Here is a 27,843-nt window from a genome sequence, read left to right as displayed (position 1 = left end):
GCAAGTTTTGAACAATAACAGTATTTTAAGGATGTATTAAGTTTTTGAGGTGGACTGTGCTTAATTATCTACCTTTTTTAGAGCTGATGTGAAATACTAATGTAGGAATTGTACTTAGCAGTTTATAGAGAAACTGCACCCTAAAATGAAAATGCTATGTCATAGACAAACATGTTCTCTTAATGGGCCAAAAAAGCTGGGAAACCTTACATGACTAAGATTGTAATAAATTATTTAGACCAAAGCATGAAAATTCGGGCTCAATTCTTTTAAAATATTAGAGTTGATTAAGAGAAATAATCATCACATGATGTCAAAAGTATGTGAACTATTTTGCATTGGGGTAAAAAAGACAAGGTTCCTTCAAAGCAGATTTTACAGTTTTTAAGCAGGTTACATAATAAAGGATTAGGGAACAGAATGAGACAAATCGGATGAATGGAAGGTTAGTATGATGCACTGCTGCTGTATATGACTTCTGGTGAGAGAGAGTTGGTACTTATTAATGTCTGTGTATTTCAAATAAAGTTAATTCAGGACCTTGTTTTCCTTAAATTTATCTGCTGCCATATGGTTATCCATTATTTCTTGTATAAAACACAAGTTGTGAATGGCAGGTCTTTCATACCTAACATATTTAAACAGATATTTTCAGTTTTGACAATACTGCTTATTAATTTGCTGACTATAGAGCATACTATTCCCCATAATAAAAATCTGATAGCTATGCAAATTTTAGTCAACAGAATAGATTTAGAAATCCTGAGTTTGCTTCTACAGTCTTAGTGTTGGGCTTTTTCTTTTATAGATGCCACCTTCAATGAACAGCAAGATCTTTTTTGTCAGAAGTTGCAACAGTGTTGTGTACTCTTTGACTTCATGGACTCTGTTTCAGACCTGAAAAGCAAAGAAATTAAAAGAGCAACACTGAATGAACTGGTTGAGTATGTTTCAACAAATCGTGGAGTGATTGTTGAATCAGCTTATGCTGACATAGTGAAAATGGTAAGTAGAATGCTTTTGTTACATTTGAATTTTAATAAAATAATCAGTTTATGACTCTGATGGCATCTAACTCAGAATTGCTGTTGGTTATTCTGCTTATACATTATAATGTATTCCGTTAATGTTAACTTGGCTTACAATATTGTTTAGAAGGGCTTGTAAAAACAAACAACTTGTAAGTTTTAATTATTAGGTGAAATGTGATGCATTCAGGTTAATTAAAATAAAGAACTGGTATATTGCAGATGCTTGCAGTCTGGGTAAGCTTTGAAGTTGTTCTTATTCAGAAAATGGCAATATTTTGGTGCTGCCTGTCTTGATTAAGGAATGGTGATGGAGTGACAGGCTAAAGGTTTCTGGTAAAGATTCTGCAGGTACTGGTGTCAACACAAAGGCTTTTGGTGTAAGAACGCAACTCTAAGTACTTTATATGGCTGTTTGTTATTGGCCTTGGAGAGCTGTGCTAGATTAGTTTTAAGTGGTTTGCCTGAATTGTAAACCACAGGATGACTTGTACTTGCAATTTCTACAAATGGCTTGTTGAATAAGCAACAAAATATTTGTGGTCATTATCTGCTGACTTCCAGGTTTTTCATATACATGTTCAAATGCTCTGTAAGTGGTGGTTTAGATATGCCTATACTCCATGTACAGGGAACACAGCAGAAGGACATTTGACAATAAACTGAAATAGTTTAAAGTTGTTTTTTTCTATAAATTTGAAATGCAAAAAGAATGTGTTTAGTGCCTGTGCACTTAGGCTAATGGTTCTCTAAACTTCAGTTAAGTTTACATAAGCACAATGTTGACTTTAAAAGTAGCTACCAGGAACATAAGCAGACCAGTTCAAGCATATGGCCTACAACTTCTGCAGCTTTCTATTCAGTGTGAGCTGTTTTTTCTTGAGGTTTTGTCTGGGTTTTGTTCGGTGGCTTTTGTTTTTTCTTCTTCTGTGAGCAGCTGATACGGAAGATCAGATCTCTTAATATAAATAAGCGTAGAAATTACTGAAGGGCTAAGATTATTGAAAGCCTTTTAATCATTTTGACTGTTTCACCAGATGCTTATTAAGTTTTACAAAAGATCTAGGACACTGGGGTTTTTGTACAGTTTTGTTTTTTTAAAGGACTTGTGTTTCTGTCCTAAATGTTTTTTGTTTTGTTTTGGTTTTTTTTACCCAATAAAGGACAGAGTATGTCTACCTCTTTGGCTTTTTTTTTTCTCCTGCTGGTGGCAGCAAGCCTGAATACTTGCAGTATTTTCTTACTCTGTGTGCCCTCTATAGCCTCTTGTTAGAAGAAAGAGTATACTAACTAGCCTATCATACTTGTTGAAGGGAGATTTTCTTTTATATTGGAGTTGTTTTCTTTTCATGGAGATAAGGTATTGTTGAGCTGTTCTTTTGAGGTGGTGGTGGTTGTGCAAATGATTGGGCTCTGTGGATGCTTGTTTCTCCTTCCATAAAAAATTTCCATCTCCTTTTCTCCCCTAAAATGACAGAAAATGAAGAAGGTCTTAAATGCTTAGTGAGAGCTTTTTCAGAGCTTGAGACAAAAGATCCTTCCAAGCCTGAATAGTATTTCTAGTCACCCTGGCAACTGGCAGAAGAAAAGGTCTTTGATGTGAATTAGGACGAGGTACCAGCTTTCAGAAAGAACTCTGGATTGGGTCTCTCCTTCCAAACAACACGTGTGTCAGGCTTGAGGCCTTTATTAGTAGCAAAAATTCAATGAGATTTAAAAGATTTTTTTTTTTGTATTTTATTTTTAGGCTGTTTAATGTTACTTTTGCAGAGTTTGAAGGATAGTATTTTTGTGATGAAGTAGTAGAAATCAGCCTTAACAGAACCCACTATTATCATGCTGGTAGTAAAGGATGGACAGACTACAAAAACTCCCTGAAAAAAGCCAGTGTGGGATCAGTGGCAGAAGCAGAGCCAGTTTCTTTCCAAAGCCCCTTGTCTTTCCCTAGGCCTGGGACACCTTTCACCCAGCTTGCAGAGGAAGCAGCCTAATTTCTTGGAGTCGCCCAAGTCTTGGGGAGACAAAGTCAACAATCCCTAACAGATATCAAGAGGAAAAAAATGTTGTTCCTGACCAGTGCATAGGCAAGGTCTGTGCAGGTGAGGAGGTCTCCTAGCATTCCTTCCCTTCACGTGGTCTCTGTTACCATGATAGCTGCTGAGCCAGCACCACACAATAATCGCTCATGTGGTTGTCCCTGCTCTGCTTGGATTCTGAGGTAGGGAGCACTGTTTGAAATAATACCAATGGCTTTTCAATCTACCAAGGATGGAATGAGATCATAAAAAACTAAACCAACCCAAATAAATATTTGATTAGGCAGATGCGCTGGACATATGCTGTAGGTTATCTTTTTGGTGCCCCAGGCAACCTGATTTTTCTACAATTTCTTTGCCAAATCCTTTGAATTAAGCACTGAGGAAGAGTTTTGCTTACAAATAGTTTTAAAGGGGTAACACAGTGGTCTGTGCACCTTTTTTCTAGGTCATCTAAAACTAGTATCTTTTCTGTTTGGAAATTCTCAGTTGAAAGTACTCTGAAGCTAACAGCAAATTAGGGTTTGGCATTGTGAATACTTTAGGTTTTTAAACTTTCTGGGAAGTTAGAAAGCTCTAGGCTTTATCAGATTCGGGAACATAATGGAAATGTCCCTCTAGTACACATTACTCAGCCATCTCCTTGTGCCTGCCAACCTCCACTCGTTCCCCACAAGCATATAAAAGTCCAGTGTAAGTGAGATTGTCCTAGTGGCTTATACAAGCTGTGAATTCAGAATTTCAAAAAACATCAGGTATCTGCATGCTTAGAAGTCGGAATTTAATATCTGTCCATATGGTTAGCTCCTTGGAAAGTGTACGGACAATAAGGGACTTTTTTCTTTCTCCTTTTTTTTTTCTTTTTAAAAAAATAAAATATAATTAACTGGCACATTTTCAGATGACACTTATGCAAAACTTTGAGATTTCATTTAGAAGGCTAATGCTGGGTTTATCTGGAAACCTTTCCAACTGTAAAATCCTGTTATGATTTTTATTTCTCGAATCACAGTTTTGGGATAAGACCCCACTTATGGAGGAAAAGGAATGTTGTAAATAATGTGAGAGGGTGTACAGAAGAATTTGCCCATAGAAAAACAGTGGGGATTTTAACCCAAACCACATTTTTCATCAATACATTAGAAAAAAGTGAATGAGATAGGAAGCAAAAGTATTTCAGACATAATCAAGTAAATGAACCAATTCTTTAGGGAGACAGGCTTTTACATAAAAATGGCACACCGTTTATTCTAAGTTTCATATGGTCTCAGGAGACTGATAATGCTAGCAGAAGTACTGAATGCTCTGAAAATCATAAAATTAGTTTTCTAAAGATCTGGCCAAGAGGCTTGCGATTTGCTTCTGCTATGGAAGTATGTTCAGTAGTTAGTACCTTTGTCTTAGACTTAAAAGGTTTTTTGCATTCTATACTCTGAGATTCTGTGCTAAGGGATTGACTGGTTCAGTTCAGCAAGATGCATCTAGTAATAAAAGGATGCATTTTCAAGAAATGTTAGAAGACTTATAAGCAGAGGTAGGGAAGTTCTCTGTAGGGGACTGATTTCTATGTTGGATGTTTTTGTTGAATACCTAATAAGAGTAGACAGTATCAAATAACAGAACCAGGATTGTAGTCTTGGTTTTCAGGCTTGATTAAAATTCACATTCTCTGACTCCTGTTTCCTCCTCGTCTCCCCCAGCCAGTTTCTCTTGTGCTCCAGATTCCCAAGTCCCTTGTGTTCACAGCATTAAAGGACAACTGTACTGTTTTGTGGGGTGGTTTTCTGCTGTTCAGTAAAATAGACTGCTGTAGTGCCCATCCATACAGAACATCGTTGCCTTGCTGCTCTAGAGCAGCAGCATCTGTAGCTTTGCCATGTACCAACAGGAGACAGTGGCAGGACATAGAATGAAGCACATAGGAGGAAATGAAAAGTCAGTTTATGCAATAGCTTTATGTCTTGCTTAATGAGGCAGCTGATTCTTCTGTGCAGAGCCATCTGGGTGACTTCAGGATCTTTTGTAAGATTCTTCAAACGCCTTGGAGACTGGATGGAAGCTGTGCAGTAGCATTTGCTGCAAACTGTCAAACATTTTGTTTTGTGTTTAATAAGCTTGGGTGGTTAGCAGCTATTTGAAACAGTTTGATCAAAAAGACCAAAGAGTTTGGGCTAAACATGTTCCTGAATAAACAGTAGAAAATGTAAAAAGGAAATTAACTTCATGTTCTCTTTTGTTCATGTTAGAGTTTTAAAATCCAGTATGTTATATCTGGCAGAAGAAATGACATTATTTTTCTTTTGACATCTGAAAGATTGGTCTTCTACCTGGGCTTCTATATGCTTCAAAATTCCTGAAGAAACCATTTTTAACTTCCCCTTTTGAAATTGATTTGATATGACTGTATCATATTTAAAGTAACTTGATAGCTATTTTCCTTAGTTTTTACAAAGTTACTCTGTGTTAAATCAAAGTTAAAATTGTTATGTATTTATGACTTCTTTAAACCTTGAAACATCTTGAAATTATGAAAGGTGAAAAATTGTAAACAGTTCTTCAGTTCTTACTTGAAAGTGAGAAATATCTTGAAATTAAGTGAAGAACTCTAAAGTCACATATATTTTTGAGATTGTCTGCCTTACCCACGAAGAGAGCTTAGTTTAAATCATAGTTGGTTAGTCATACTGCATTTGTTGTCTTATATAGAACCTCAGTTCTCGGTGTCATGTAGTTAAATATTGCCTTGATAGGGGGAAACTGAAATTTTCTTTTCACTTTAAAAATTTTCTCTGAAATCAAATATTATCATGTCTAGCTACAAACTTCTAAAACAATTGAGAAAAAAGTTATTTTCTTGTTATTTTCATTGACGTTTCAGACTTGGCTGATGGTTTTGTTTCATGTAATTTCAGGATAAAAGCAGTGCCTTGCTGAGTGTAATCTGTGGAAGGATAAAAAAATTATACAATTAAACATTTTTTTTTTCTCTTGCAGATTAGTTCTAATATTTTCAGAACACTTCCACCTAGTGATAATCCAGATTTTGATCCAGAAGAAGATGAACCAACTCTTGAAGCCTCATGGCCCCACATACAGGTATGTGATTCCTTTATTTTCAAGTCTTCTTGTGAGGCAAGAGCTGCGAATGGATACTTGAGTCATTTTGTGCCTTCGGTAAGAATGTCAAAATTGATTTTATAATATAATTGAGTTTCTGTACTTGGGAGGGAAAACAGTGGTGGTTTTCTTAATGTGTATAAATGTGACAGAATATAAGTCTTCAAAATATTTTTTTTTTTTAAACGGACTGATTGCACTGTTGAAGTGTGGTGTATATATATGTTTTCAAAACATATGGATATTCTAGGTAATTATGTTCTTTGTGTAAGAGGTTAGTTTTCTGCACTTGAGCAACTTTTTTGTGTGATTTCAATAAAATATTAGTGGATGTTAATAGTTTGGTTTCTTGTTACAGTAACAAAGAATGGAGTAATATCCTTTGTCTTTTGAGCAAAAAATAGATTATCTCCTCGTTCTTACCACCTTCTTCCCTCCCTTCATGCAAAAACTTTACAGTGTAGGTGGTGTTGTTTGGTAACAGTTGGTTAATTATTCTATTGTTGCACTCCTGTGCTAATCTCGTGACTTTTATATCATTGCTGTATCAATCACGTGATTGACTTGCAATACTGCTGATTTTTTTTTTTTTTTGTCAATTAACTATTAAAAGTTGAACAAACAAATCACTTGTAATCATCCAAGTTCATATCTCAGGTAGTTTGTTGCTGAATTTGTGTAAGTAGTATCTGTTAAATAAAAGTTTTATGTAGCAACTCCTAGTGGTGAGTAGAAGAATAATAGCTACCACATATCTGCTTACCATTCTCTCCACTCTCTTAAGAGTGTTAAAATGCTACTCTGTCCCTATAATATTACAGTCTAATGTATCAACAACTACACTTATTTAAGAAGTGGACTTCTACTACTGGCTATAAAAAGTACACGTTGAGCATAGTATTTGAGACTTAAACCAAGTAAGAAACAAGTTGTCACAAAACATAATTCTTTGGGTTAAAGCAGTGATAATAATTATTTTAATTATATATGGCTGATTCTAATTTGTAGGAGAAATAGCTATGACTGAACTAGATGAGGAGCTTGATTTTGTAGAGGCAGGAGGGTGCAAGGACTATGCAAATGTGTCTTACAGTGAGTTGTGACATCATCTGACTTCAGATGTTCCGTCTCTCAGGAGTAAAACTTGTAAATGTTTGCTTAGTTCACTTTAGGTCATGAGTAAACTACGGCTCTTTTTATAGAGGAGGAGTTGTGGTTTCTGCATCCAGTTTGCTTGTGCTTTAGGCTTATCTAAGAGAAAGTGAGAAGCTCGTAGCCTGTGGTATTATTTGAAATTTTATTTTCAGCTTTTTCCTTTGCCTTTTTCTCAGTGACTTTGGGCCACACTGTCTGATCATTGTGGATTTCCCTCACCTGCATCAGTTGTTCACCCTGTCCTTGGAATAGATTGCTCATTGCAGCACGAGGGAAACTGTTCTTGTTTTCCTCCCCTTTTACAGTTCATGTGCTACTGGATGGTAGAAGACTTGAGTTTGATAACTTACTGCCCTCCAGGAGCACAAAGCTGCTGGAAGCGTCAAGTGTTGTGTATGGAGGAAGGAGGTGTGCACACCCATTTCCCACTCCCCACCGCCATCAAAACCCATTACTACTTTTGGCATAATCTAAAGAACTACTGCGGGGGGCGGGGATATTTTGCTGGCTGTGATTTGTGATTGCTCAGTTACAAATAAATTCAGAATTCTGTTGTGATCTGGCAGGTAGGTAGTCAGTTTTCTGAGAAGGAAAAGAAAAATACCTGAATCGCTTATCTGGTTGAATCTGTTGGCATTTCTGTAAGTTGTTGTGTAGTCACAACAAAAGACTCTAGACCTTCAGTAAAATGAGTACTTCTTGAAAGACATTGCTTTAAATAAATATTCAAGATGGTTTGTAACAGCCAAACTAGCTTGAACAGGTTGGCATTAAAGCTACTGTGTATTTTCAAGCTTGGGGAGTTCCAGAGTTGGTAGAATTGGTAGCTTAAAGCAGTAATATTCTAGTGGTCTCTGCAAGAAATAAGATTGAATAATCACCAAAGTAATGGGAGTTACTTCATAGCTTTCTGACCCAGCAGACCAATTTTGAGAACCAAAATACTAAATCCTGAAGTTCTTCACTGATTTAGTATTTCCATTGTTAATGCTTCAGTTAAACTCAAAGTTGAGCATACCTGTATTTTTTTTTGGTAGGTAGGAGCAGCCAGTATCTGTTGTGGCTAGAACCTATTCTTGTCCCCCTAGTTGACAGTTGTTGTTGTTATGCTTCTGTATGCTAATGTTTGCTATCTTAGGAGAAGGGCAAGGCTGACTATCCAGAAATGGCCATTGCATCTTGCTTCCCGAAACGCCTCAGATAAAACTTCATGGATTTCCCAAGGCTCTTATGGATTTCCAAAGTTGTTTGATACCTTCTACCAGCTGTACCTGTTCTAGGAGCAGTGGTACTAATTATCAGGAAGCTAGACTATTCTGTAAGCATTAGAACTGCATAAATACTCCTTCAGTGCGTAAAACTTTCCTTCAGTATAGCTTAAACTGGATTTTTGAGCACTAGATTTTGTTTCTCTGAACGCTCTTTAAGAACAATAGCAACAGTTGTGGTTCTGGAATTGCATATGTTTAATAACCAGTTGAATGCTTCACATAATGCATACTCTCCCTATATTAGAAATGAGATGTGTAACTCATTAATTTGTCATCATATATTGAGAATCTTGCATTAATACTGATTTGTTCTATTTTATAGATGAGATGTACCTTGGTTTTGATCCCAACTGATACCCTAAACTTAATCTGGGACAGTTTGTACCAAGATGTTACAGCACTATGCTTAAACATCAAGCAGAAGAACCAAGTTAATCCCAGTCCCCATATCAGTTTATGGAAAGAAGCCATAATTATCTTTCCTCCTCCTGTCCTTTAGGGGAAACAAAATGTGCCAATTCAATTTTCACTTGTCAAAGGTGCTCTGTCCCATGACAATTTTAGTGGCTCCTTCTCGGTATCCTTTCAGGCTTGAATAAATTTCCTCAAGCATGTATAGGACTGTGCTTCTCTACTGTCAGTATCTTCCTGGAATATACCAGGATTTCATCTGTCACTTCCTTGTCTTCATTGTGTAGTTGGGTCTTAGTCATCCAGTGGTTAACCCTTTCTCAGCTTAAAGGCTTGCAAAAGTTTAGCAGAGTGGTTTTTTTGATCTCTAACTATGACTTTGCAATCCTTGAGTTTTATCATGTATTTATTACTACAGATCTTCAGGGTCAACTTGTCCTTTCTTATTGATAACTTGACATACTTTTTTTTTCTTTTTTTTTCTGGTGTGGCTTCTGATATTTTTTTTTTTTCCTGGTGTGGCTTCTGGTATTGTGGCATTGTCTACACAGATATCACACACGACTATTCTTTGCTGTGGTCACTGATAGAAATATTCAGTACAGGAATTTATTATAGAAATACTTAATGAAATTTAATTCCAAAATTAATCCTTATGAAGCTGTACTAGTAACCTCCCTTCACCCATATGTTTCCCATTTCAATACAGACCACTAATTAATTTATTTAATTTCTAGCTTGAAAAAGATCAGTAGAATCATAGAATGGTTTGGGCTGGAAAAGACCTTTAAAGATCATCTAGTCCAACCCCGCTACAGTGAGCAGGGATGTCTTCAAATAGATAAGGTTGCTCAAGGCCTCATTCAGCCTGACCTTGAACATTTCCAGAGATGGAACATCTGCAACCTCTCTGGCCAACCTGTTCCAGTGTTTTACCACCCTCATTGTCAAAAAAAAAAAAAAAAACAAAAAAACCAAACAAACAAACAAACAAAAAAAAACAACAAAAACAACAAAACAATTCTTCCTTATATCTGGTCTGATTCTACCCTCTTTTAGCTTAAAACCATTACCACATGTCCAATTGCAACAGACCCTACTAAAAAATCTGTCCCAGTCTTTTTTTTGCTAAGGCCTCTTTAATTACCAAAAGGCTGCGGTAAGGCCTCCCCGGAGCCTTCTCTCCTCCAGGCTGAACAACCCCAACTCTCTCAGCCTGGCCTCACAAGGGAGGTGCTCCAGCCCCACTGTCATCTTTGTGGTCTCCTCTGGACCCACTCGAGCAGGTCCATGTCCTTCTGATGTTGGGGGCCCCACAGCTGGACACAGCACTGCAGGGGGGTCTCACAAGAGCAGAGTAGAGGGGCAGAATCCCCTCCCTCGACCTGCTGGCCACGCTTCTCTTGATGCAGCCCAGGACAAGGTTGGCTCTCTGGGCTGTGAGTGCACATTGCTGGCTCACAGTCAGTTTTCTATCCATTGATACCCCGAAGTCCTTCTCCAGAAGGTTGCTCTCAATCCATTCATCCCCCAGCCTGTATTTGTGCTTGGGATTGCCCCGACCCATGTGCAGGACCTTGCACTTGGCCTTGTTGAACTTCATGAGGTTTGCACGGGCCCACCTCTCCAGCCTGCCCAGGTCCCTCTGGATGGCATCCCTGCCCTCCAGCGTGTCACCCACCACACAGCTGGGTGTCACTGGAAAATTTGCCGAGGGTGTACTTGATGCTACTGTCTGTCACTGATGTAGATATTAAATAGCCATGGTTGATCTTGTCCTAAGACAAAGGGTAGAGTATGGAACTATTTAAAATTATACTATTGGGTTGTATATTACTAAGCTTTTAAATGTTCTGTCTTATGTTGTCTGTTGTGCAACTGTGTGCTATTGTGTTTATGCACAAGAAGGCAAATCAAGACTGTACAGGGAAGCTTGGATTTTAATACAGTTACATGAAATTTGTGTACATTTAAACTGCTGATATGAAAAGCCCTTGTTACAGTCTGTCAGGGGAAGAGAGTGAAGGGGAGCTTGTGTTTCTGAGCTTCTGCTTTGCAGATACAGTATACTCTCCTTGAGGCTATGCATAAGTAACTGCCTTCTCAAATGTTCTAGATAAAAAGTACTTACTGTCAAGCTGTTCTCTCAAGTGAACTTCATAATTATAGTTATGAATTACTTGGGTGTTGGCTCTCAGTTTAATAAGTACTCTTAGTGGTAATGATTGAAATATGTTTATGAGTATGACCACAGCTCTGTGTGGATTTTATTTAGAAGTCCGATCAGTGATGTCTGTATGTACCTAAATTGCATTTTAGTTTTATTACTAATCAGTTGTTCAGCTAACATGAAGTTAAGAAATAAGTATTGAGAACATAAGCAGCCCTGAATGTATCTAAACGTAAGATATCTTTCCTCTTAATTCTGTCATAGTTCAGAGATGCCCTATGTGTATTTTATAAATCTGCCATTGTTATGGAAGTGCAATATTTTGTGTCTTGGACTTAGTGAACCCCAAATTACGGGACTTGTGCTCTGGCTTCTTCATGCCTCTTTCCTACCTCAGTCCCTCACTAGCTCTATCTCCTGTCTGTATTTCAATCTGTGGGAACTGTAGGATCATGGTGAATGGGGACTGGAACTCAGTAGAAATAATATGCTACTAAATACAAGGGATGTTGAAGATAATTTGGCAGTGTCCTGTTGTAGGTGTTTTCTCCCAAGTAACAAGCAATAGGACAAGAAGAAATGGCCTCAGGTTGTAGCAAGGGAGGTTTAGATTGGATATGAGGAAATTCCCCTGAAAGGGTGGTTAAACATTGGAACAGGCTGCCTAGGGAAGTGGTTGCGTCGCCATCCTTGGTGGTATTTAAAAGATGAGTGGATGTGGCACCTGGGGACATGGTTTAGTGGTGGACTGGGCAGTGTTAGGTTTACGATTGGATTCGATGATCTTAAAGGTCTTTTCCAACCTAAATGATTCTGATTCTGTGGATTGAGTGTCCAGGATATAGAAACCTAATGTTAGGCCAAATTCTTAAGTTTCTGTGTATTAATTTTTGGAGTTTGCAGCTGAAACTTATTTTCAGGAACACTTAGCAGACTTTTCTTCATCTATTTAAGGAATTACATGATGCTAGAGCACTTAATTTTACCCTCAGTGTTTAGAAGTGTTTGGTAACTTATTTCTGCATAATAAATTCTTAATCTACTAGGAAATGTGAATACATGTAATACTTAGAAGTAATTTTTTGTCTAATAGTGATATTTTCAGTAGATTATTTATTAAGCTTTGACTCTTCTGGGAAGTAAAGTGTTCTTGATACTTACAGTAATTCTTTCAGTAAATTCTGGTAGAGGCTGAGATTAAGCAGTGATGTGTTAGGTTTTGGTTTCCTTTTGTACCATTTAGTCATGTGAATAGTCCTGGTGGCGGGGCTGAGATCTGTGTTATGGTATACTTACTAACTTCAAAATTTTAATTTCATTGTTTGTAGTTGGTGTATGAATTTTTCCTGAGGTTTTTGGAGAGCCCAGATTTTCAGCCTAGCATTGCAAAGCGATATATTGACCAGAAATTTGTACAGCAGGTAAGTAGAGAGTTTTCCCACCCCCAGATTTAAAGGTCACCTCTCAAGCCTAACTGATCAGATCACTGTACAGCTGAGGAGATAGTAAAGCTCTCATGTTGGCAGAGGGTTAAATTTTAGTTGTTCCAACAGTGGTTTCTGCCAAACATTAAATAAACAGCACATCATACCACTCAGGCTATATGTAATTAGTAACTTCAGAAACACTTTGTTTTCAGGTATCAACCTCAGTGCTTTGTGATGCAAGATAGTTGTCATTTGTAAATACAAATTGTGTTTTTAATGATTTGTAACCTGTTTCCAGTCATATGAACAATGTGCTGGTTAAATTGTTGTAGTGCTTTTACGTGGTTTTTCTTTTTTATTTTTTCCATGGATTTGTCAAGAGAAAACTTAGAGCAAACTACTTTTTTCTCTTGTAAAAAGCTCATGTACTTATTATAAATTAAATGTGTTCTAACATCTGCTGACTTGTGACTAGACAGTGTCAGTCTCTTGTCTGTTAACCACAGAAGGAGAATCAAGTAAGTACATAAGAAGATCATGCTTCACCATGCAAAGTAACTATGAGCAAGAAAGTGAAGTGAGATTTCATTTTAAATATAACTTCTCAAGGAATTAGGCTGTAGAATACTATTAACAATTTTTGTCCAAAGTTAACTTGGTGGAGTTTGTTTGGGGCTTTTGTTTGTTTGTTTTTTCTTTTTTTTTTACTATGTCAGAATACTTGCTTGTCAAGGAAAAGTTCAGTATCTGAAGAGTGAGTGCTAGCAAGCCATCACAGTAGAGCAATGAAAAGTAAAAACATAGATGGACACTTTCCCTCCCCATCTTCAGAGACTGCATTTAATTTCCACTTGTTTGGTTTTACTGTTCTTAAGTGTTTCCTTCTTTGTTTTATTCACCTTTCCCACAAAATCTAGGCCTGAGGCGGCTGCTGAACTATTGGCTCTGGGTATCCAATTTACTAATTGACCCATGGCTCTTAAGAGCCATGTTGCAAAGTTTCAATTCCTGACATTTCACTTGATCTTTTTCTAGAGTACAAGAAAGACAATGCAATGAGCAGCTAGCTATATATGGAAAAAAAAAGTGGAGTAGTGACCCTAAGAAATTCCTTCTAAATATAAAATTGAAATGAGCCTGAACAAAGTTCCTGAACAGCTGTTTCCAGTCCCTTATGCTGCTTGGTATAGACATACCTAAGCTCACAGACCTGGCCCGAGCAGGAGACTGTAGTGACTGCTTTGAGCTAAGTTACTAACTTGTTTAGTGCAGTTAGGATTTCTGAATATGCTCTTGCTTGGACATGCAGGAAAAAAAATTACTAAAATAATGGTCTGTAGTGGGATTGGAATATCTTTTGATGTCTTCAAGTGAGTATGGTCTTGGAAAACTTTCTACAAGAAAGAAAAAGTTTTTAGTCTGTATTAGCAAAGAATCAATTAATTATTACGTATTTTATGCATATTTTATGACCCCCATCAGATTAAATCATTAGATGTGAAATATCTTGTATAGGAATGATTTTGCTTAACCTTCAAGACACAAGTTAGCTTTTTGAGATGAACAGTACAGGATTTTAATTAAGAAATTGTAAATATCTGACACAGATTTGATTGATTACAATTTTTTGAAGACCCAAGTGAATCCATTTACCTAAGGTTTGATAATCTCATTCATAATTTCATTTTTATTTTGGTAATATAGCAGTTCTTGGAATGGCTTGGTCTGTTATATACAGACTTTTGAAGGGAATGAAGTAGCTGGGTTTTTTTGTTTGTTTGTTTTCTAAATAATCATCTTTAAAAATCTGATTTTGCAAATACAGTATTGACATCCAAACAAAATTTTTGGTTAAACTGATTCCAATTTTTCTAAAGTAAACTTTTATATTAAAGATAAAACTCAAATTGTTTAGTAACATAACAAAATTTAAGTCTTTTCAAAAGTAATAATTTCAGTTTAATTTTTAAAGTTGTTGGAGCTCTTTGACAGTGAAGACCCACGAGAACGTGATTTCCTAAAGACAGTTCTTCATCGAATTTACGGAAAATTCCTCGGTTTAAGAGCTTTCATCAGGAAACAGATTAACAACATTTTCCTCAGGTACGCTGTATATTTGTGTGTATGACTAGGTTGAGGAATATTTTTCTTGCCTTCATGGTCTGGGTCTGCAGTGATTTATTCTTGAAATAGAAGTCCTGGTTTTGGTCTGTGATCTGGCTTTCAAATATTTGAAACTTATTAAAGGTTATTTCTTTGGGATTTCTGATCCTCTGTTTTGATTTTTTTTTGAAGGTTGTCTTTTTTTGTAACAGGTTTATATATGAAACTGAGCACTTCAATGGTGTTGCTGAACTTCTTGAGATACTAGGAAGGTAAGTTTAATCTGGCACAAAAAATATAAAATGTTATTGTGGGTGTTTGCTTCAGCTTTCTTGCTTTGGGGATGGGGGCTGGGGAAGAGAATTATTACAGTAACGAGTGAAGTGCAGTCACTTATATAATCTAATATTGTCTGAGTTACCATGTGAATATCAAATTAGGATATAGAGTATAAATTATTATTTTTCAATGCAAGTTTTAAAAATGACTGGCAAAGTATTTCTTGAGTCCTTGTTTGTCAGGAATATCTACTCTTGCTTATATCTGATAGATGGCGTTCAGAAAATCAATGTCAGCTTTTGCCCTTATGCTGAATGAAATGCTTTAATCTTCAGTAGGCTGGTTTTCTTTAAATTCTATTCAGGAAAGCCTTGTAAGTGCTAGGGGTTTTTAGTTCTCTTTGACATTATTTAATTTAATTTTTAACTTTGAAGTTTTTTGTGGTAGTATTTTCTATTTTTCTAAAATGGTCACATATATTTCACAGTAGAAATTTTTATAAATATTACTGGTTAGACAGCAAGACTTACCGTAGATGATTTTACTTAATGGAGGTCATGGTAAAAGTAATCATCTAATGAGTATTATTTGACTTCTTCTATGGTTCTCTGGTATTCCTACTAAGAGTCTAAACTCACAGGATACCAACACTTTAAAAGTTGTGTATATGTAGAGCTATTTTATGGCTTCAAAATAATCAGGTTTAGAAATCAAATCAGAAATTGAATGTCTCTTGAATTTACAGAAATTCTTGACTTGCTAGGAAAAAAATATTTTTTTTAATAAAAATCCTGCTTATTCATGTTTTCAGTATTATCAATGGTTTTGCACTGCCACTGAAAGCAGAACACAAACAGTTCCTTATGAAAGTTCTGATTCCCATGCATACTGCAAAGGGATTAGCTTTGTTTCATGCACAGGTAAGCTTTTGCCTATTTTTAAGAGTGGTGGGTTTTTTTGTATTTGCATTTGAAACCAATGAAATTTAAAGCTGTATGTGTTAGAATATCAATATTCCAAAATATTTGCAAATTCAGTCCCCGGTTTTTGAAAAGATCTTACAGATCTTATGTCTAAATGTTAATTTTGAGATAATATTTAACATATATTAAAAGTGAAAGAATATAACAGGGAGTCGAAGTCATGTCAGCTGAAGTGAGAAGCTTTTTTGCTTGCTAGTTTTGTCACACTTTAAACTTCATTTAATCCCAGGACCTTGTGCTGTTATCGCTTCCTTTATGTAACCTAAATGCTGTGTATAAAGGGACCTGGAGTTTGGCCAGGTACTTATTTCAGAAGTGCTTTTTTACTTCTAAAACCATACTAGTGATGGGGAGGAGAATGTTGCGTATAAATGGCAGAAATGTGTAGTAGCTTTCTGGATCAGCTAGAAATTATGTAGATCTATGACACGCTGTCAGAATGCTGCAGTTCATTTGACTTCCATTCTTATACTTTGCACAGACGTTCAGCATTTTATTTGAGGAATAATGTATATCCTTTCCAGACATATGGTGCTGAATACACTTGATGCAAACTTGAAAGTAATTCTGCTGTGCCTAATTAAAAACTAGCTTTGTTAACTTAGCTCACTAATACAGCTCCTTATAGACTAAAGATACAAGGAAATGAGTTTCTAATGAAAGTGAAATTATGACTATATAGCTTACAAACAGGATCAAGACATGAGCTCAGTTAATTCCTAATTCTCATATAAAGTTCTAATTTAATTATATCACTTGTGTTTGTGGTTAATTGCTATGCAATTGGCCGCTCCATGGAATGAGTCAGTGATAGGAAAGGGACGGTCACTTGCCGAAGGTATTCTCACTGATAGATCAGTACAGCAAGCTGTCCTGTTTTCCATGATAGCTTTAGTCTGGTTCATCGGTACCTGGAAGAGTCCAGTTATTTCAGCTGTACTGTGTGCCTGAAAGTAGCGTTTGGATTGCTGACCAGGCTACTCATCCTTCCCTTCATAAACCGCTAGTGCCATGTGCAGTCTCAGCACTGTGTTTCTGGTTTCGTGTTATCCCAAAGGTGTAAACAAGCATTAAATCTGCTTTACAATCAGGAGTGGCCTGCTTGCTTTGTTGCTACAGTGCAAGATTAGCCTACCCTAAAAAGTTAAAGCCTTAAAGCTAAATTAAGTTTGAGTCTTTGTCTTTGAACAATAAAGCATTACTGTACTATATATATAGTGGGATTTCATGAGATTAATGTGTGACACTTATTATTTTTTGAATCTACACATACACATCCTTAGCCTAAGGGTAGAAGAAATAAATTAGACCTGTTGCAACTAGAGTATTGTAATTATCTGCTTTGGTATAACAGATTAAAAAAAATAATGGAGAGGTAGTGCTTGAATTCAGGCATCCTAAGTATTGAAATGTATGGGTAATGCATGTAAAATTTTTCTTTGCTTTACATTGTGAGTTGAAAAATACTGTGACTTCTTAAAATCAGTCTTAATGGAATCTAGGATTGTAACTACTTTAGCAATAGGATTGTTGTATGGTTTCTGCACTGGGCAGAGGTATAGTTGTTCAGTTACTTAACTACGTGCTAAGTAACTAAACAGTAAGTAATTATATAATGTATATCATCACACTTTGTCCTGAGAAGACCCCTGGACAGAAATCACTAGAGGCTGGGAGAGCATGCTGGTGACTTAATCACATTATGTTTCCCCCGCTTCATACACTCTTCCACAGGCATTTGTTGTTGGCCACTGCTGGGGACAGGATACTCAGCTCGACAGATGCTGCCTGATCTCCTGTGGCCATGTAATACGTTAAAATTCTTTCACCTGTAATCTTATCACTGTATGTTGCGTGCTGTAGATGCCTAGTACTTGTGCAGTGTGTGCTCAGTCAAACCTGCTTTAGAACTTTTTTTTTTTTTGACTGGAAGCATCACCTTCTTTACTTCAATATAGACATTTGACAGTGATAGCTTTGTAATGTTAATACAGTAATTGATGTTGAGAAGAATCTGTCTGGATACTGGATCTGAGCTAGGGAAATATCTGTCAAGCTTAAAAGTAATTTCCTTATAGGATGAAAAAAAAAAATAAGATTTTTGGTATACAGGAAGTTTTTGTAAGATGGAACAGGCTGGTATTAATTAACGGTGCTGCGTTAATTGCTGTTTTGTTTAGTTTGGAAGAATTTAAAATGGCTGTGTAGGGCTGGTTTGGGTTGGCTTCCCCCTGCTGCCCTCCCAGTCTGAAGTGCTTCCATTGTAAGTTGTGATATTTAGTTATGCTGCAATGTCTAAACAGTGTCTGTTTAAACTAAATAATCATATGACTTGCATTCTAGCTCGCCTATTGTGTTGTACAGTTCCTGGAAAAAGATACAACTTTAACAGAGCCTGTAAGTGTTTTTCAGTTGAATGTTTTTCTATTTTTAATTTCAACTAAATATTTCAGTGTAACTTGTTAGAAGTGCTATCTGTGCTATCTTGATTAATGATCCATAGGAGTTTTCTGGGAGAAAAAAAAAAAAAAAAATCTAGAACACTTAAGAAAATTCTGGGTTTGAAAGGGCAGTTATCTCGTAACCGGTGACCAAGATAGAGGACAAATTTAAATAAAAGTTTCAACCAATGATACAATGCAAATTACCTCATACAAGAAGGCATATAACAACTGTACTCCCTCCTGGTGAGAACTAAAATTTCAATATTTTTGGTGCTGATGGCTTGTGCCTAGCCACTGCATAAAGCTGAAATATTTTAGGGAATAAACAATCCCAAAATAAAAGTTGAAAAGAACAACAACACTTTATTTAGACAGAAAGAACTCTGAAATTCCAAATGTACTGTTTCTGTTCTGTCTCTTCAGTTACTGGGCTGCCTCTTAGCAGTTACAATGCAGGTGCTTCAGGCATCAGTGCCTTTTGCCAGACTGAATCTCCCATGATACATATTGACAGCTCAGCTAAAAAGGGGCTTGCAGTGCTTCATGCAAGGGCTTTGGCAGTGCCTGTGAAGAAGAATGCAGGCTCAGGGCAGCACAGCAGCTCATGGGGACACAGACACTGGTTTTAGTTGGACAATCAGAAATCCTTCCATTAGGAGAGATATGTTGATATTTAAGTACTCTATCCCTTTTTGTGCCAGAAAAATAAAGAGCTTTTGCAAAATGTAAATTTTTCTGTAAAATAAAAAAGATAAACTGCTTTGTGGAAACCACATAGATCTTCACCCGTCTTTCAGTGGAAGCTTATTTTCTGCACAGCCACTTAAGTATTGATGATCCTCATCAGAGGACAAATTATTCTGTGGGTGGTGGAAGGTAGTCGACTGGACTGTGTAAATTTGCCTTGTCTACTTGAAGCATCTTCTTTACCCCTGCATTAGGGTGTTGCCAGCTACACTGGCTAATAAATTTGTTGCATTGGGCAAGCAGAAGGAATTGCGTAAGCCTTATTTAAGTCGAGATAAAACAACCCAGGCATTTTGGCAGTTAAAGTTGACATGTGAGCAGAAAATGTGTAGTATTACATAAAAACCTCCAAGATTGAATGAAGTGACAATGTGACAAAGTCAGAACTTCCTGATACGAATTTACAGAACTGTGATGCAGGATCGGAGCCCAAATTTCAAAGTGAAGAAGGCAGTGCTTTTGAAGTAGGAGTACCATAGTGCAATTCTAAGACTTCATCTGGACTGTAGTATATACAGTTCTGGTTGCCCCTTAATCAGTAAAGATGAATTTAGAATGGAGAAGACACGAGAACTCGCTGCTGAGTCACTGCCTGTTCTCACTTTGGTCATTACTCTGAGTATGTAGTAAAACTGGCTTTGTAAAGGAGTAAAAGTTAATAAGATGATAAGAAGTGAAGCTTTAAGAAACTTCCTGAAATGGTTGAAAAGTAAATGTTAAAATTTGGGGCAACTGCTGGGATGGCATTTGAAATTTTTTTTGGCTTGAGGTCAAGTTATATTTTAAGAACTCCATCAGAAGGCTGTCTTCACGAGTACCTTACTGTTATTTTTCTGGCAGGAATTGTCACTCAGGGTCAATTTAGAGGACATTCAATCTGAGCTCTTGTAACTATGGTAGTCAGCCCTAGGTCAGCCCTGATGTTTGCAGAGCTGACAAGAAGAGTTTGTTACCTAACCCTGCCAAGTGCAGTGGCCTTTGCATTGAGGAAATCAGGCTAAACAAGCGGTCCTTGGAGGTGAGGTAAGGTTTCTAGCAGGTGGCTAGTGTTGTAAGCCACTTCATGGGAATTCTGTGGCTCAGGGAAGAATATTAATCTTAAGAGTTTTGTGTAGTAAGAGCAGCACGATTTCAGATCTACATTCATGTGAATATTTCTTTGAATAAAATCTTCAAACATAAATGTGCATGTGTCAGCTTTTTAATATGAAAGCACAGTCAAGGTGGAAACTGATATTCTCTCTGAGGAGCAATGAATAGGTATCTTGTTGAGGTCTGTACTGTTCTAGTTGGAATATGTTATTATTTCTTTATCAAGTTGAGAATATGAGTCTCTCTAGTGGAGTATATTCAGCATTCTTACAATAACAAGTGCTGGAAACTAGACTCTTCCAGCTAACTCAATTTTATGCTTTTGAGACCAGTAAATTCATTCTCCAATTAGGGGTGTGTGTTAGGTTCTCACAGCTTTTCTTTGGAAAATGTGCTTGTCTGAAATTTTTTGGCTTACTTGCAGTGTTCTGGAGGAAGGAAAGGTGTCAGCCGAGAAAGCTATTATCCCTGTAAATGTTTGGGTTCTTAAGAATTACAAAGTATCAATAGTATATAACTGAGTCATTCAGTTACGAGCTAATTAACAGAAAATAGACCTCAAGTGTATTTACATAGACTAAATTATGAATCTAGAGAAACAAATGTCATTAATTCAGGCAAGTCGGATTCCTTGGGAGTGGAAGAGAAGCAAGTGAGGGAAGGACAGCCAGATGGGACAATTGCAGTGAGATGGGGGAGCCCAAACCTGCCGGCTGCCCCAGCTCTCCCGCTCTGCCCCTGGAGGCAGCGAGGAGGCCGCGCCGCGCCGAACCAGGCCCCGGCCTGGCCAGCGGCTGAGGGGGGGAGGGAAGGAGCTGTGCCTCGGTGGGCCAGACACCGAGTTGTCTCCTGCGCGGGCTGACCCAGGCCTCCCGATCCTTCACCAGGTGTCCGATGCTGCCGTTGGTTATTTCAGTTGCATCTTTCAGCCAGCGATGTAGAACCATATGGTCAGGGCTCTGTAAGGAATCTGTTCTTGCTTTGTAACTCGCTTTGGTTTGGTGGATTTGAGCGTAGGAGGACTTCACCAGCTGCCTGAGGTTTCTGCATTTGTTCAGTGTCATTTGAAGTGACATTGTTTTGTAGTAGCAGGATATGTGAGTATTTGGGGATAAAGACTTGTGAGCACTTAAAATCATATTAACTCCTTCTCTGGAAAGTCACCTTAACAGCACACACAGTTGTGACTAAAAGAGCCAGCTGGGAAACTGGGCAGGGGGTGGGGTGGGGTGTTTGGAAAATCAACATGTCAAAAAGCAAATACAGAAGGTATTCAGATAGTGAAGTTTTACAGTTGGATATGATCAATGAGGTGCTGCTGTAACATAAAAATAGAGGTCCTTTCTTCGGAATGAAAGTTTATAAAGATCTGAGAATGTTTTTGCTTCCGAAACATACAGTCACAGCTTTTTTTTTTTTCTGGCCAGCATTAATTTAGTAATTTAGATGACATGTAAGTTCACATCATTGTTTTGTTTTGTGGTGGGGCTTTTTTGCTTGTTTGGTTGGTTGGTTTTTTTCCAGTCTTTAACATTTCAAATTTTTAGAAGGAAAAAAAGGGAGTGGTGGAGGCCATGGCTCTTCTGTATAGCCCTCTTTGCAGTCAGCGTATACCACTTGTTCTTGGGCTTCAAACCTTGATGCCAAGAGAGTTGGTCCCCAAAGTATGGATGAGTAGAAGACAAAAAATATTGTGGGATATCTAGCTACAGGGGAATTAACTTCATTTTGTGATGCTTTGATGTTATCAGCATCCTATCAATTACTGTATGTACTGGGATGGGAGCAGGGTGTTACCAGATAATCAAAGACTTGTAAAGTGATAAGGGTCTAAATTATCCTGATAACCTGAACAAGATAAATATTTAAATGAGAGAGCACAGTATTTATTTTCAGTGGAACTACATTTAGCTGTATTCAGTTTTTGTTGAACCTCTGGATAAAGAAAATCAGATGTACTTTTTTTAATCTTATCAAATATGTAATAGAAACTTGTTCTGCTTTAACTCGTTTGTATTTTTAATACAGGTAATCAGAGGACTGCTCAAATTTTGGCCAAAAACTTGCAGTCAGAAAGAGGTTGGTTTCATCTCCTTTCTGGTGTCTGCTGTGATGTAAAGTGTGTGGCAGGTTCACAGACCTCCTCTCTGCCTGCTGTGCTTTTCAAGAGATCTTGCAGAAAACTTGCAGTTCTTGAAGCTTCTCGATGCACTCATCTTTGTCATGCAACTCAGTGCAATTGTTTCGTATGTCTGTTCTTACTATGGTGTTACTATCTTAAAACTATACTAAAAGTTACATTCTGATTCAGATATTGTATAGCATTTGAGGTACCGAGTAAGTATCTAATAAAGCATACATACATTCTTTTTCTGTAGTATAAAAATAACTTAAAATGGTCTTGGGGATTTTTTTCTTCTAGTTTCTCCTATGTCGTTAAAATGAGTTTAAAAATCAAGAGTTTGATTTATGCCACCAGATCCCACCCCCCTACAGCTCTTTAGAAGTGGAGTCCCTTAGCGCTGTTGTCCCTGTTTGTGTGAGTGGTGTTAATTTTTTCTGTGCCACCTACCTAGTGTTCTGCTGGTTGTAATTTAAAACAGGAATTAACTATTTATCCCTTAAAAAGCTACTTTGGAGATGTCAAACAATGGTAATCTCTGCAGCAATTCTTGAAGAAATAAAATGCTCTACCGTTTTTTTTAACTGTAAAAAAACACAGTCTGCAGAAGCAGTTAGGTGAAGTGTTCAGAGCAATTACACACAAGATGTGAGCTGTAACCTGGTAGCTGAAGCTGATGACTGACTTCTTTCAGGCTGCAAAAAACCTGTGGATGTCTAATGCATAGTAATTACATACAGTGTTCTTTGCAGAATTCATGACTAATGTCTGCGCTGTTTTTTTTTTTGTTTCTCTTCACAATGGTGATAAAACATTCTGATAGTTTTTGATATATTTCTTTTATACAAACAGGTAATGTTTTTAGGTGAAATTGAAGAAATCTTAGATGTAATAGAACCGACACAATTCAAAAAAATAGAAGAACCTTTATTTAAGCAAATATCCAAGTGTGTGTCAAGTTCACATTTTCAGGTAAAAAAAAAAAAAAACAAAAAACCAAACCAAACACCCCACCAAAAATCCCAACTTGTAGTAATTTATTTTGTGGCTGTTGACCCCTAAACTTTCTGTTTCAGGTTGCAGAAAGAGCTTTGTACTTCTGGAATAATGAATATATTCTTAGCCTGATTGAGGAGAACATTGATAAAATTCTACCAATTATGTTTGGCAGTTTATACAAGATCTCCAAAGAACACTGGAATCCGTATGTAATGCTTATCTTTAGTACCATAAATAAATTGTCCACTGTTTCAGATTTGGATCGTAAGCTTGTAAATGTGACTTCATTTTTACGTTAATCACATTAAATCAATGAAAATACAGATGCTAAAACGGAGGTCACTTTCAGCGATATCATGCTTTCACTGTTCTGCATTGTTATGATGGAGACCTGGAATTTACTGAAAAAGTATGAGGGAATGGGATGATGGTCTTCATACTGTAATCACATTTGATCTTATGTGTTAGTTAAAAATGCAAATTAACACTACTTAGACCAAAACAATTTCCAAGGGATGCTTCTGCTATGCTTATGCCTTGCTGTCCTTCACTACTTTAGATGAATGAAATTCTGTCAGTGTCTTAAGTAGTTACTGCTGCCCAGTGAGATACGAAGGGGAGAAGATACTGTCAGAGATGAGCAATGCATACCACTATAAGGGATGGTAGGAATGGGAGATGAGTGACTGCTTCATTTTATATTTAATGCCACAGGTTAAATATTAGTGTCTTTATATCATGTTTGAAAGAAGCAGTAGTTGTATTGAAAAACTGAAAAGCAAAGTTTGCTTGTATCCAGCATCCTGAATTGAGTTGCAAGTCAATTTGCAGAATGTAAAGCTCATACAGGCAAAAGCTGGGGTAGGCAGGAGCCTCCCACAGCTTTGAAGTAAAGCAGATGTCCTGTTTTGAGCCCTCAGAGGCTCCGAAATGATTCTGAATTTTATCTAGATGCTTTGTCTAGTTGTGAATGTGTCAGCTGAGACTGAATTTTGGAGAACTAGTTCTTGGAGCATTAGTAGTACTTGGGGACTCAACAAATTGGAAGGATGTCCCTCTTACCCTAGCTGCAGACAGAAGCGGCTCTTCACAAAGGAAGTGAAGGGCACAGGATAATTGTATACCTTGAGGATGAGGAAGCTTGGGGAAGAAAGTCAAACTCTTTTGGTTTTAATCTGTTCTGGAGAGCAGAGAAACATGCTCATATCTACCTAGCTGCCCCATATGGACTGAACTGCTTGTTCAAAATCAAGCTTTTCCTCTCAGAAAACCATAAACCCTGAATAAACAACGTGAAAGCCAGTGTTTAAACAACAACAAAAAAAGGTGTGTGGATAGGCTGAGAGTACTGTGCTTCTGAAGAAGCATAAGGCCTCTGGTGAGTAGAGGGAGTTCCTCAATGGACAGAGTGTGCTGAAAGGCAAACCTGGCGCCTTGGTTATTTCCTTTGAATTTTCTTTCACGCACTGTGGAAGGCTGCAGGACAGCACAGCGCCCTGCTCCGCAGCCTTACAGGCAATACTGCAGTGCAGAGGTGAACTGCTAGTCGGGGGAAAGATGGGGAAGACCACTCACCTATTTACTTGATTAGTGATAAGCTTAATGATAGACACCTTCTTAACGTTCAGTTTTATTGCTCTTTGTGCATTTCTTTGTCTAATTAAGAGTGAGTTTAAAGGAGATAAGCAAGACAATATTTAAGATAAATTATTGAAATGCGAATGTTTTCACAAAAAGAAGAGTAACACCCAGTATGGAGACAGACAGCCATCTAAGACACAGCCAGTATTGCTCAAGCCATTTATTTTCCTTGAGAAACTGAGGTACCAGAAACCATTATCTGATGTTCCCAGTTCAGTTCTGTAATGGGGCAAATGGAGCACAACCCTGCTGCCCTGAAACGCTGCTGGTAGAGATTTTAGTAGCTGTATTAAACAACACACCCCTGGTTCCTCTGCTGCATTCTTCTGCCCGGTCTTGAAGCTATTAGCCAGGAGTTCTACTTTTCTAGACTCTCATATTTCATTACTCAAATACTATAAAATTGTTGTTAAAACTCAGTTTATTAAATGTTAATGTAATTGAATGGCTTTATAGTACAGCCACAGTACTAACAAGTATATCCTATGCAATTACAAGAATGATGAATTTAAGGTTAAATAGCCTTAAAAAAAAAAAAAAAGTTTAAATATGCATTTTACTAATGTACAGGGGAAATTATAATAAAGGATTTTGTTTCAGAAACTCTGACCTGACAGTAGTATCCTGAGAAAGAAGTTCAGCATCCAAAAAGAAATTGAACTCTTGTTTACTGAAGTTAATTTTGTGCTGAGTTCCTTCTGTAATGGTTGTGTTCCTTCTGTCCTAGAACCATTGTGGCACTGGTATATAATGTGCTGAAAACCCTGATGGAAATGAACGGCAAGCTTTTTGATGAACTTACAAGCTCATATAAAGCAGAAAGGCAAAGGTACCGATTCTTCTTCCAAATGCACCTTGACGAATGTGTATTTAAAATGTACCAGCTGAGAAGAAACAAAAAACTGTTGTGGCTCTGGGCTTCTGTAGTGGAGCTGCTCACCTGGTGTTTGCTGCTGCTGGCGGGTGCCCCGGGAGCAAAGGGCCCACGCGGGGTGTCAGTGCTGTGGTGGGGCGGAGGCGGGAACCCCCCAGCTCCCTGGCCCCTGGGGCAGGGAGCGCACCCTCTCCTCCCTGGGAAAAGGGGGCTGTGCTGCTGCTTCGAGGGGCTGCCTGGTGCTGGCTCCACAGCCTTGGGGTGTTGTCTGAGGAAAGCTGAGCTGGAGAGAACACTCCATAGCTCAGCTAAAACCTCCCTCTTCTCCTGCCAAGCTGTACTGGTGGAGCACGGGAGGCAGGCGCCAGCTATCCTAGGCCAGCTGAGACCACGCACTAAGTTTCCTTTCTATAGTTGTGCTCTTCTCCCCCAAAGATGCTTCGTCCTTTCATTTGTTTGCATGTGATAAAGAAGCTCCTTAGAATTGCAGTTGCCTGTGCAAAGCCACACTACAGCAATTGTCTGACTTCATTGGAGCAAAGCTACGGTTTTGCCACGAACCGTTACCAATTTGTATGCTCACTTTTTAAGAGGAAACTGTAATTGCCTCTAAAACTAGCTTTGGAGAAAAACTTAAGAGGAATTACTAGATGTAAATCACAGTTGTTAAGTAACTGCATCTCTGCACTGCACTTAAAACACATCTGAAATTGATACTTCTCTTTTCTACAGAGAGAAAAAGAAAGAATTGGAACGTGAAGAGTTGTGGAGAAAGCTAGAGGAGTTAAAGCTTAAGAAGGCTATGGCAGAAAAGCAGAACAGCACTCACAATGTGCTAAATGCACACAATACAAGTGCCAAATAAAAGAAATGACCACCTAAAAGAATTGTCTACTTGGCAGACGTACTTTTTTGTACCCTTTTGAAATATATAAGGATTTGCAAAAGAAACCTCATCAGTATAATAGAAACAGCCAATTTTTTCTCTGGCAAATGTAAAGATTTGAATTTAAATACAGCAGTTAAGTGATGTCATTACCACAGCATATTGTAAATTGTCTAATTATTGATATACTGTCACTTCCAATGTTTCATAGAACTGAATTATCATCCTTAATGAGTGAAATAATTATGGGAGTGGTGAGAATTATGACTTGAATTTTTGATTGTGTTGCACATAGGTGGTATAGTTTGCTATGTACATTTTTTTTCCTTGTTTTATATGTGCTTTTCACATTGCTGCATACTTCGGTTAAGATGATAGAAAAGGCTTCTAGTTGCGCTGTATTTTCTCAAATAAAACCAAGGTACGTTACCAGTAACGCGAGATATTCAGTATGTGCCCCTTACAGCACTGAAAGGAACTCAGCTGTGGTGCTGTCCTTGAATTCCTGATTGGATGCAGATTCACCTTTCCAGAACGCTCACATCAGAACGAGGCAAAGTAGGGAGAGCAAGTCAGCCTGGACAGGTCAGGGCGGCCCACGCGTCTGACCCACCACCTGGTGAGTGCCTCGGCCCCTCTCGGTCCTGGGAGACCTGCTTGGAGATCTCCTCCTGCTGCAGCTGAGGATGGAGCTTCCTCCAGAGAGCGAGCCCATCAGTGATGCTCATCAGCCCAAGGCCTCCCTGCAGAGTAGTGCAGGTCTCTCAGAGACTGGGTTAGTATTAGCATCTCATAGACTGAAGAATGAGACCAAAATTGGGGTGATTATTTTTTTTAAGCGAGGATAGTTCCTTGTTTTATTTAAAGAAAATGCAGTCTGTTTCTTAAAAGTGGAAAGTTTGATAATAGAAGTCTTGTCTGTTTACTTGATCAAGTATTTTTCACATCTTTTATCAGAGTACCATTCCAATCTCTTAAATTGCAGTTGTGTGGAAAACTTTTGTAATGAAAGATCTTTGGGGAATTGAGCAGCATTCAATAAAGTCTTTATGTTTGTA

At 37.7% G+C, this 27,843-nt stretch overlaps 1 protein-coding gene across 2 annotated transcripts in view; it reads left to right on the top strand.

Moving 5' to 3' along the window:
* The window catches only part of PPP2R5A (protein phosphatase 2 regulatory subunit B'alpha), a 46,131-nt gene extending 18,288 nt beyond the window's left edge, over positions 1–27,843 (top strand). For both annotated transcript variants that reach the window (XM_032989251.2, XM_032989252.2), the window contains exons 2-13: positions 809–1,005; positions 6,059–6,160; positions 12,517–12,609; positions 14,588–14,718; positions 14,931–14,990; positions 15,809–15,917; positions 18,324–18,377; positions 22,292–22,342; positions 23,238–23,357; positions 23,462–23,589; positions 25,753–25,854; positions 26,632–27,843. In XM_032989251.2, the coding sequence (XP_032845142.1) occupies positions 809–1,005; positions 6,059–6,160; positions 12,517–12,609; positions 14,588–14,718; positions 14,931–14,990; positions 15,809–15,917; positions 18,324–18,377; positions 22,292–22,342; positions 23,238–23,357; positions 23,462–23,589; positions 25,753–25,854; positions 26,632–26,764 (1,280 nt within the window). In that variant the 3' untranslated portion in view covers positions 26,765–27,843. The remainder of the gene's footprint in view (positions 1–808; positions 1,006–6,058; positions 6,161–12,516; positions 12,610–14,587; positions 14,719–14,930; positions 14,991–15,808; positions 15,918–18,323; positions 18,378–22,291; positions 22,343–23,237; positions 23,358–23,461; positions 23,590–25,752; positions 25,855–26,631) is intronic.

The sequence above is a fragment of the Tyto alba genome, unplaced genomic scaffold (assembly GCF_018691265.1).
Source record: "Tyto alba isolate M040663 unplaced genomic scaffold, T.alba_DEE_v4.0 Super-Scaffold_16, whole genome shotgun sequence".
In the NCBI taxonomy this organism is placed as follows: Eukaryota; Metazoa; Chordata; class Aves; order Strigiformes; family Tytonidae; genus Tyto; species Tyto alba.
This window is presented reverse-complemented; position numbering and strand designations above follow the sequence as displayed.